Raw genomic sequence first — 12,103 nt, forward strand, 5'->3', positions numbered from 1 at the left:
AGAACGTGCAGACTCCGCACAGACAGTGGCCCAGCGGGGAATCAAACCTGGGACCTGGCGCTGTGAAGCCACAGTGCTATCCACTTGTGCTTCCGTGATGCCCTTGAAGATGCCGGGGATCTCCGAGTGTCCCAGGATGTAGCTGTCATGCACGCTCCTTGGGAAGCATGCACTCACGTGCATGATCCCGAGGTGGTGGTTGCACACGAGTTGAACATTCAGGGGGTGGATCTCCTTCCTGTTAATGAAGGTCATTCCCTGATGCCCCGATGTGCATAAGCCGACATGTGTGCCATCAATTACCCCCTGGATCTGGGGCACCCCAGCGATGTAAGGAATTGGAGAAGGAGACAGATCAACAATCAGTTAGGGCTTCCACCTCAGGAACTTCAAATCCCCCAAGCCTTCCCTGCCCTTATATGCCCCATCTTCTCTGAGTTCCATCCAGTTAGCCAGTTGTGCTGGAAAACTTCACTCTGCACACTCACCCTCTGCCACAGCAGGAACCCATAGACCCCAGACTCCTGCTGGGAACAGTAGGGAGATCGTGTTCAGGTTCCCTTCCCTGATTTACACACTCACCCTTTGGTTGCGAGGATATCCCCAGTGCTTAAGCCCAGCTCTTGAGGGTTTGATTGTTGGTTGCTGCCTCTATGGTGCTGACACTTCTAGAGTTCAGGCACACTGTTTAGGCTTCAAAGTTTGATTGAAATGTGATGTAATAATCATTGTCTGAGACATCACAGGTGTACCCTTGAGAAGCTACTTAAGAATATTTTATTTATTAAATGGTCAACAGTAGCAAAGATTTGAAAATCAACTACATAACATTCCACATATCACACTAACCATTAAACAACAAGGAAACATCGCCTTCCTATTTTGGTACCAATACAAAGCTACATCAACTCATTTTCACAAAAAAACTCCCCAAAATCTGTCCACAATCAAAAAAGCACAAGTCAGGAGTGTGCCGGAATACTCTCCACTTGCCTGAATGAGTGCAGATCCAAGAACACTCAAGAAACTCAACACCATCCAGGACAAAGTAGCCAGTTTGATTGGCACCCAATCCACAAACATTCACTCCCTCCACCACCGATGCAGTGGCAGCCATGATGCACTGCAGGAACTCACCAAGGCTCCTTAGACAGCACCTTCCAAACTCACAACCACTACCATCTAAAAGGAAAATGGCAGCAGACACATGGAATACCACCACCTGGAAGTTCCCTCACCAAGCCATTTACCATCCCAACTTGGAAATAGATCGCAGTTCCTTCATTGTCACTGGGTCAAAATCCTGAAACGGCCTTTCTGTGGGTGTATCTACATCACATGGTCTGCATCGTTTCAAGAATGTAGTTCATTACCACTTTCTCAAGGACAATTAGGGGTGGGAATTAAATGTTGGCCTAGCCAGCAATATTTAAAAAATATATGTGGGTAGGGTTAACAGTGGGAACTCTGTTGATATTGCATTCTAGAAAGAGGTTTTCTGGCCTCCCTACAGCACGTTTCTCAGTGACGGGAGGCAGCCCGCCATTGGCCGGTCTTCTGGTCCTGCTGCTGTGTCATGTGAGAGTGCCTTTTAAGTATTGGATGTTTAAGAAATGTACCTTTAAGAAATGAAGCTGATCATATTACTGAAGTGATGTCATGGGGGGAGCTGAGCTCACTTCTGCTTTTTGGGAGTTTTAGTTTCATTTTGAAGAAAGCTTGGGTGTGGCTGTGAGCTGCATTGCTGGTGATCTCTGCCATGAAGGACTATCTCTTAATCCTTTGGTGAAATTGGAATTGTAAAAAGTTCTCAGTATTGAATATAAATCTAATGTGCTTCTGTTTGAAGGATTTGTTAAGCCTTTTGGATGTGTAAAGGAACAGTTTGCAGGATTGGGTAGTGTTGTATTATTTTCGGGGTTATCTTTGAAGTAAGGGGTGTTAAGAGATCCAATGTTTATTCAAAAGGTTAATTTGAGTTCATGGAATAAACATTGTTTTGTTTTAAAAACCACGTGTCCATAATTGTAATACTACACCTGGGGAACAAGCCGTGTGCTTCAAAAGCAACAATCCATTAAAGGTGGGGGTTGGTTGAACTCCATGATACATTTTGGGGTTCTGAAAACACATCTCCCATAACAGCTGTCAATGGGACTTCCTATGCAATCCACCCCACATTACTGGGAAACCCGCCGCAGGGGTGCACCAGCGGCAGGATCGCCCATAAACAGCCGGAAGAACTCACCCCGAAGCTCTAAACACTACTCTTTTGAAGCGAAGGAAAGCTGGAGGTACCAGAATCTGCTAGGGTCTGTTTCAATGGCAAAAGCTTTTGTAGCTATTTCCTGAACTGGTAGAGATAGATGAATGACAAGAAGCTAGCATCAACAATAGCCTAAATTGTCTTTCAATGGCACCAATACTAAACACACTCAACAATCATTAGGAATAGATCAATACATGCAAAATAAAATTACTCCATGACATTGCAGCATTGCCTCACAAGCACAAGTTGTCCTCAGCTCTTGTTTGGAAGATGAGTGGCAGAAAGGCCTATTTTAAAATGTTATTTCCCACAAAAGCAATGCTGTTTAATATTGTCATATGGTCTTCTGCATTTGTAACTATCAAAGCCCAATCAGAAATCTTAGTCTTGTGTCTCTTCAGAAACAGAACTAGACTAGACTTCTGGTGGTGGTTATGCAGTGAGTGGTCGCATATTTGGTGGCCCTTGTTCAAGGTGGGATTTTGTTAGCCCTTCCCCACCAGTATGGGGGTCTTTTTAAGGGCAAAACATGTGAGTGCCCGGGAAAGGAAATACTCCTCTGATGAATGGATCACAAGACGTGAAGTGTTACAAGAAAGAGAGAGCCATTGGAGCAGGGTAGTTCTTGTGGTGCACCACAGTTTAAGGTAGCGGCGGGCAAGAGGCCAGCGCTGCCCGCCCAGTGGTCAACGGAGCAACTGGTGGTGTTTAAAAAATATATATTTTATGCAGGCATTTTCATAAAAAACAAATCGAAGCAGTAGGAAAATTATACATTATAAATAACCAACACTGACTTCTTCACCCCCAATCTCAGCCCTCCTCCTATCTTACCTTCTCCATTTTAACCATCCTATCCCCCCCCCCCCCCCTTCTGCTGACACCTCAAAGAGGTCAATGAACGGTTTTCACCTCCAGCGAACCCGTCAACCAACCCCCTCAAGATGAACTTTTCCTGCTTCACCTCAGGAATTCTGCCAGGTCACTCATCCAGACCCATCCTTTTGGTGCTCCGAGTCCCTCCATCCAAGTAAGATCCTTCTCCGGGCTATCAGGGAGGCACGGTAGCACAGCGGGTAGCACTGTTGCTTCATAGCGCCAGTGTTCCGGTTTCAATTCCCACTTGGGTCACGGTCTGTGTGGAGTGTGCACATTCTCCCCATGTCTGCGTGGGTTTCCTCCGGGTGCCTCCAACCTCCCAAAAGTCCTGAAAGACATGCTTGTTAGGTGAATTGGACATTCTGAATTCGTCCTCGGTGTACCTGAACAGGTGCTGGAATGTGGCGACAAGGGGATTTTCAAAGTAACTTCATTGCAGTGTTAATGTAAGCCTACTTGTGCCAATGACAAAAATTATTATTATGATTATTATTGTATCATAGGTCAAAACGTCGACCTCTGGATTTGGTGCCACCTTTACCCCCAATGCCTCGGACATTACATCTGCAAACCCTGCCAGAACCCCTGTAGCTTCAGGCATGCCCAGAACAGAAGGAGGATTGAGAGGTCAGCAAGGTGGGGGACAGAGGGGTAAAAAAAGGGGAAGGTGGGACATGTTTGGGGGTCAGCGTTAGAAGGGCTGGAGGATTGGGGTTGTTGGGTGGGTTGATGTGATGGTCTTTTCTTCTTTTCTTATTTTGTGTATTTATATTTTGTTGAAAAGCCTTGAGTAAATGTATTTTATTAAAAAAACCAAACTGAACTGGATTAGCCATGTGGCTACCAGGGCAGGAAAAAAGGCCATGAATCATACGGCGAGTAACTCACCTCCTGACCTCCCACAGCCTGTCCACCACCTACAAGGCACAAGTCAGTAGTGTAATGGAATACTCTCCTGGATGAGTGCAGCTCCAACAACATTCAAGAAGCTCGACGCCATCCAGGACAATTCAATCCACAAAAATTCAATCCCTCCACCACCAACCAACAGTGGCAGCCGTGTGTACTATCCACAAACCAGGGGCTGGTTTAGCTCACCAGGCTAAATCCCTGACTTTTAAAGCAGACCAAGCAGGCCAGCAGCACGGTTCGATTCCCGTACCAGCCTCCCGGGACAGGCGCCGGAATGTGGCAACTAGGGACATTTCACAGTAACTTCATTGAAGCCTACTCGTGACAATAAGCAATTTTCATTTCATTTCATTTTCATTTAATTCACAAGATGCACTGCAGGAACTCACCAAGGTTCAATGGGCAGCACCAAACCCACGACCACTACCATCTAGAAGGACAAGAGCAGCAGATGCCTGGGAACCCCATCACCTGGAGGTTCCCCTCCAAGTCACTCACCACCCTGACTTGGAAATATATCACTGTGGCTGGAGCCAAATCCTGGAACTCCCTCCCTAACAGCACAGTGGGTGTACCTACATCGCAGGGACTGCAGCGGTTCAAGAAGGCAAATCACCACCACCTTCTGAAGGGCAATAAATGCTGGTATAACCAACAACGCCAACATCCCATAAATGAATTTTTAAAAGTACATGTGGGATTATTCACCAAGCAAATTCAATAAATACTAAATCACAAGTCACTCTTCATTTAACTACTCAAGGGCATTGCGATCAGGCCACTCACTGAACCCATGCACATTCAGTGGTTTTTGGTACTCACACTTAAACTATATGTAACAGAAAACACCACAGACAAATGAATCTAACAGATTTATAAAAGATTAAGAAATCAGTTCTGTTAACTCTGGTTTTGATTGCTGTCTGATACACAAATTCTCTAGGCATGATGAGCTTGAAAGAGGTATTAAATACGAAAATACGATTATAACATTACAGAATTACAACACAATGAAACATCAGACTATGATCACAATACGAACTTCAATCTATTTACATCTCATTACCTCAAACATTTCTTAGTGAAAACCCATTGAACTGCAATTAATTCTGTTACTGTTTTTGTAAAGAGGTGTATAGTATAAATTCTATAAACTAAGTGATTTAGCAAGAGTTACATTGGCCTGTCAGCTGCATTACAGCTTTCAACAGAGGCTGTCTGTATGTAGGAACTCTCCTAGAAATTCAACATAAATAGCCTTTACAAAATGCTTTAAAACCTGTTTTTTTGTTGTATATTACATACAAAGCATTAATTTTGTTTCAAATCAAGCAGTATTCCTGTACACAGTTCAGCAATAGTCCAATCTCCGAAAGGTTGATCCCCATAACCAAGTGACAGCTTTTAATATGTAAAGTTACAACGTATTAATATAATCACCCGCAGCATCTCACATCGCTCAATTTGGTTTTAAAATCAGTTTTCTTATCCCATCTAGTTTTAGCGTCTGTCTTGCAGAAAGCTAGGACTACTGTGTTCCACACACTGAGGCATCCATCTTAGGTCTAAGTTCATGAATTTGCTTAAAACACCCCCCCCCCCCCCCCCCAAAGATCTGTTTCACATTTAAAAGTCCTATAATCCTTGCCCGCCCCGAGATTTCTCCAATAACCACCCCTCCCCCAAACGTCCTCCTGAAGGTGCTGACTCATGGCTAGGTAGTCCCACATGTTTAGAAGCTCAAACCTGTGACGCCTCATCCAAGTGGCTGTTTGCTTAGTGACCATTGGCGGTAAGAGTTCATCAGCCATCCCATATGTCCAACTGTAGTGTTTTACTGCTGGCCCAAGCTGAGACAAGCTAGCTGAATGATTAAATCTGGAATCTTCCTGGCCTGCCATATCAGACAGCAGGTACACTAAATGGTGGGATCTACCACCCTGAAATTTGTGAAAGGAACTCATTGTGGGTTTTTTTTTCAACCATTTGTGAACCAATCTTACAATTAGAAAACAAATTGACATCACCGTTACATTACACAACTGCCAACGGCCAGTCACAGCTTCAGGAGAAGAAACTTAACAGAAAGAATATGTAACCATATGTGCAGTTAGAAATTGTCCCACAATTGATGACAATTGCAGCGATTAAGGAACTGTGACTTCCAGCAGACGATTATTTTTCCTCTTGCATGCAGGGAGATTGCCATTTTTCTGCGCTCCCTGGATAAACTTCACACAGACTTTATCCTGATTGAATTGTACCAGAAACCTAAAAAAAAGCAAACATTTATTACTGCCCAATGAAAACTTGAGCTGACAGGTTCGTACTGAATACCAGGTCCATTAATTCAAAATCCTAACACAGGACGAGTAGTTAGGATCCAATACACACATTTTTTCAAATGTATTGTATGCTCTTTGCACAGAGAGCATAGCCTTCCTCTCATTGTACCCTTTTAAAAAGTAATTGCATTCCAATCATCCTGGATATAATAATTATAAATTCCCAAGAGTGAGGCTGCAATTAAGCAATTCCAGCACATCCCCATTTGTTTGGAAATTAACAAAGTCAATATTACAATGAAATCAACGGTCCTGGTCTGTGTACTGCTGTCGGTGACAATTAAACTTTATCTTGATCAAATATCCACCAACCTTGTAAAGATTTAATTCTGAGGGGCGGCTCGGTGCACCCTGCGCCCCATCAGACACCCCGCGCCCCATCAGACACCCCGCGCCCCATCAGACACCCCGCGCCCCATCAGACACCCCGCGCCCCATCAGACACCCCGCGCCCCATCAGACACCCAAGTGGCATTCTTGTGTGCACTGGAAATAAATAGCTGTAAATGTTCAGATGAGGCTATAAACCTGGTTGTGAAGAAATGCAAGTGCATTCATCCTATTCCCCAGATAGCCATTAAACCATTCCTAATGACTTTCCCACTCATCTCATTCCAGCTTGCATTCAAATTAATTTAATTATACATTTTTCTCTTTAAATCTTTAAATAAAAAGGATAACTAAACTCTCCTGCCACCCCACCCCCCACCTCTTAACTGTGCCCTGGTCAGAAACCCCAATTTACCAACAGCTAAGTAACAGTGAATGGTGCTGGATTTTCTGTTAATTTTGTCAATGGACCCAAAACACCTTTCTCACAACCAACCAAACTTGTGGGTGACATTGGTAACATTCAACTATTATATCCATCAAGAGGGCTTGATATCCTGTGGCAATTGTGTCCTGCACACCATTGCCAGAACATAAATGCCCCACACCACTCACAGCAGCCCAGACACTTTGTCATGAGTTAGATTTGAGGTATTTGCCCAAGTTGTTAATTCCTACTTATGCAGTAAATGTTTATTTAAAAAAAAATACAAACAACTTCAAAAATAGAGGGGGAAAAGATAGACATTGCAGTAGGAACTTTTATTTTTACCAACAGATGGAAAGTCAAAGAGCTACTACTAGTAGCCTCAATTCAAACCACTGACCATGGGCATTTTTTACTTTTAAGCATTCAGAGCTCATTTACTTAAAGGGGAATGATGGGCTAACATGCAGGATATGATCCTTCAGTTAGGAACACAAGAACAAATGTAAACCATTTAGTCCCACAAACCTATACCATCATTCAGTTAGATAATGGCTAATTTGTTTCTTAACTCGGGGCAGCAGGGTAGCATGGTGGTTAGCATAAATGCTTCACAGCTCCAGGGTCCCAGGTTCGATTCCCGGCTTGGTCACTGTCTGTGTGGAGTCTGCATGTCCTCCTCCTGTGTGCGTGGGTTTCCTCCGGGTGCTCCGGTTTCCTCCCACAGTCCAAAGATGTGCGGGTTAGGTGGATTGGCCATGCTGAATTGCCCGTAGTGTTACGGGTATAGGGTGGATATGTGGGTTTGAGTAGGGTGATCATGGCTCGGCACAACATTGAGGGCCGAAGGGCCTGTTCTGTGCTGTACTGTTCTATGTTCTAACTCCATTTACCCGCACTGAATCTGTAACTCGTAATGCCCATAATCTTAACAAATGTATACCAATCTCAGTTTTGACATCTTCAATTAACCCAACTTCAACAACGCCTTGAGGGAAGAGAATTCCAGATGCCCCTGTTGCAAAAAAAGTGCCCTAAACAGCCGGATCCAATATATCGTCGCTGTTCTTGACTCTCCATTTTATGATCTATGAAAAACCTATCCGAGGAAACTGTTTCTCGATTTATACTATCAAATCCTTCAATCATCATTAAAATCTTAATTAGATTATCTCATAAGCTTCTACAGTCAAAGTAATACAAGCCTCTTTTATGCCCTGATAATATAACCATTCTAGCCCTGGTGTCATTCTAGTGAATTTGGCCTGAGCCCTCTCGAAGGCCAATATATTCAAAAACAGAAAATTATGGAAATGCTCAGCGGGCCAGACAGCGTCCATGGACAAAGAAACAGAGTTAACGTTTTAAGTCCATGAATTTTTGTCAGAACTGGAAAAACACCAAGGGCGCACGTCTCATTTCTCATTGCACTCTTGCTTGAGCGAAACAAGGCTGGTGATTAGCGGGAGAGGTCAAAAATGAGAACTGCGCAGGATGCCAAACAGTTGGCGAAGCAACCGGCCCGCGCCCATGGTGAAATCGAATCTCACCGTAGCGTGGTGAGAAACCAACTATCACCATTTAAACCCCATTTCCATACAATTAACGAGAGCCACCCCATATTCAACGGTCTCTGTCATTCAGTGGCCTCCCCAGCAAGTGGTCACGCTGGCACCGATTAGTACTCCTTTTGAAAAATGTGAACCTAGCGGAAGAGCTTCTGCAGTGAGCCGAGGAGGTGAGTAGCCATCTTTCCTCACAGACAAAGAGTGCTGGGCTTGCTGCCCCAGTGTTCGGCAGTGGGTGAGGCACCCTCTGCAGGGGTGGACCACCATGGGAATGGGGGCGGGGAAGGGGGGGAACCATGTGCGGCACCAGCATGCCAACCCCTGGATCATATTTACCCATTACGGGGGCAACCCTAGCCCCTGCCTGTCTGCCCCGCCGACCACCCATAACCCCACCGACTGCCGAGGCCTCTGGCCGTGTGGCAGAAAGCTATTGATAATAGGGAATTGGCAATCGTGGTTCAGTGAGCACATCACACAACCCAAGTAGATTCCTGTGGGTGGGTGGGCCATGTAGCATGTGGGAATTGTTGCCTAGCATCCCAATCACACCTTTATACATGGACACTGTGCTTGAACACTGTGGGAGGCAAAACCACACACACTGCAACAAACCTCAGAACACCCAAGGGATGGGACACAGCCTCCGGTCACATGTCCACAGCCGGAGACTGGGCGAGTGCTACAGGGCGGGGAGGGTGGGTGCCTGGAGAGATGGGCCAAGAGTTCGGAGATCAGCCTGCATAGCAGTAGAAAGTGACAGGGGTTGCATACTGGTTGTGATCAATGGTTTTTAATGTGTCACAGGTATCATACAATTCCCCACTCCTCATAGTGCCTCCCACACAGCCCACCACCCCCTATCTAGCCCCCCCACCCTCCTCCCCTGGTGCCCTCAATGATCCTCAACGTGCTTATCCTTCCTGGCTCTACTGCTTGGTGTCTCCCCAGGATGCACATCCGAGGTGGAGGCAGCCAGCTGCTTACCTCACCCCGTGGCCTTCGATGATCCTGGCAGATATCATCTGGGGCCAGGAGGCCCCAACACACTTGTCGATAACACATGCCCAGACCTGCCGCCCTATCCCGTGTGATGACCTCAAGACGCGGCCTCATCAGAGAGTGGAACGCGGGGGAGCTGGTGGCCACCATCCCTACTCCATGGGACAGGTCCAGGTTGGCACTCAGTGCCCCCTCCTCCTGCTCAGTGCCCTTGGGCCCCGGGGTTCAACTTGGGATGGAGGGGCATCAGGTTCGAGCCAGGCTCGGTGGTGTGCAAGAACAAAAGGGAATGTCTGTCATAAAGTAGCAAGCAGAGAGATGAAATGACAAAAGGGATGATAGTATGAGGCAAGAGGAGATGGTAATGGATCAAGTAAGGAAGTAAAAATAAAAAGTGTCCAGAGGACATGTAAGTGGGTAAAGTACATTCACCAACATCGACTGTCTGAAAGAGAGGAGAGGAGAGAGGACGAGAATGTCTTCAGTTTAAGAATCTTTGGAATTCTCTATCTGGGAGAGCTGTATAAGCTCAGTCATTGTGTATGTTCGAAGCAGACGTCAACAGATTTCCAGATATCAATGACATTCAGAGAACTGGGGGTAGCGCAAGGCGATGGCGTTGAGGTAGAAGATCAACCATGTTGTAGGTTAAATGGCAAAGCAGGCTCAAGGGGCTGAATAGCTCACACCTGCTCCTATACTCCAAATTCAAAACCACAAAGAGAGACACACAAAAAACTGGTTGACAGGTTGTTATCTGAAATTGTGAATCCAGAAGACTGTAAAGTGACTAATTGAAAGATGAGTGCTGGTCCCCGAGCATTCGTCCAGCTTCATTGGGACAGTGTTAGAGGCCGAGGAGAAATGGGTCACAGTGGTTGTGAAATGAAAAATAAAAACAACTGGTGGACTAAAAACTCGGGGTTACACTTACAGTTGAACATCGATGTTCTGCAAAACATTAACCCAATCCGCGTTTGCTTTCTCCAATGACGGCGACTGGTTTGCTAGCAGCAAATACGGTATATTCAACTGAAATGCAAGCAAATTGTTGTTTCACCTGGAAAAAGTGTCTGGGGCCTTGGAAGGTGTGAAGAGAGGAAGTGAATGGGCAAGTATTGCATCTGCGCTTGCTTGGGCAGGTGCCTTAGGGATGTGAGGGGGTGATGAGTGGAGCAGATATCTGGAATGTTTCCTTTGGATTGCTGAAAGAGGAGGGCAGGGGACAAAGTGTTTGCTGGTGACATCACACTGATTGTGGCGGAAATGATCTGTCAACTGCAGAGTCTGGTGGGGTTGAAGGTGAGAACAAGGGTTCTGCAAGGGAGGGGAAGGTACGAGAGCCGGAATGAGCAGAATAGACATGGTTGAGGGCCACTGACAAATGTGGTGGGGGATAACTCTCAGTTGAGGAAAAAGACAGACACATTGCAAGCACTGGTATGGACGGTTGGATTCACCAAAACAGCCACAACAGAGATGGACCATCTAAGAGAATGGAATGGAGTCCTTACATGAAGCAGGATGTGACAATGTGTACTCAAAGTAGCGGTGGCAGTCAGTGCAGACCCATAACAACACCTTTTCTTTGGAGGAAGTGACTGGAGTGAAAGCAGTTGTCCAATAAACAAGTTCAGCCAGATAGTGGTGGATGGGGACTGGCCGACTCTCCATTCAAGGAAGAAACACAGAACTCAGACTGTCCGGGTGGGAGATGGGAACTCAAGAGATTGGAAACCCATGCTGAAAAGGAGATGGCTAGAACCAGGAAACTTCTAAAGTGATGGAGGGCACCGGAAGACTTGAGGATGTAAGTAGAAATTAACAAAGGAGTTCTGATGGGTCCATCAGGGCAGTCCTATTAGTGGATCTTGGGAAGGAGGCAGAAGCAGGCTGTTCTGAGTTCAGAGACTATGAGGTTGAAGGTCTTGAAAGAAAATGTCTAAAGCAGACAAAGTCGGTGGCAGGCTGACTTGATGTTCAGTGGTAAGAGTTTGATCCAAGCAGAGGCAGAGGGAAATATCAGAGAGTTACATTTCAGCCTTTACTAGGTCGAGATTGTTTCACCAAACAACAGTAGTGCCACCTTTGTCGGAGGGTTCAACGATAATATTAGCATTGGACCAGAGACAACAGAGTGCTGCATGTTCAGAGATGGACGGATTAGATGGAATGAGATAGTGGAGCAGAAAAATTGAGATGGCTGATGTATGTCAGCAGTTCAGAATGAAAAGATTTAAAGGTGGTAAGATGAGTCCAGGTGGAAAAAAATTTGTATACTGGAGAAAGAGTCCACTGTACTGGGAGAAGACCCACTCCCCCCAAGAGCGCGAGTCACACCGGGCCTGAAATACACGGTGGTGGTGGGGGG

At 45.7% G+C, this 12,103-nt stretch overlaps 1 protein-coding gene across 5 annotated transcripts in view; it reads right to left on the reverse strand.

Moving 5' to 3' along the window:
* Positions 1 to 4,919: 4,919 nt before the first annotated feature.
* Positions 4,920 to 12,103, reverse strand: part of myo1b (myosin IB) — a 336,645-nt gene continuing 329,461 nt past the window's right edge. For all 5 annotated transcript variants that reach the window (XM_038789125.1, XM_038789124.1, XM_038789122.1 and 2 more), the window contains one exon: positions 4,920 to 6,331. In XM_038789125.1, coding sequence (XP_038645053.1) covers positions 6,208 to 6,331 — 124 coding nt within the window. In that variant the 3' untranslated portion in view covers positions 4,920 to 6,207. The remainder of the gene's footprint in view (positions 6,332 to 12,103) is intronic.

The sequence above is a fragment of the Scyliorhinus canicula genome, chromosome 2, assembly GCF_902713615.1.
Source record: "Scyliorhinus canicula chromosome 2, sScyCan1.1, whole genome shotgun sequence".
NCBI lineage: Eukaryota > Metazoa > Chordata > Chondrichthyes > Carcharhiniformes > Scyliorhinidae > Scyliorhinus > Scyliorhinus canicula.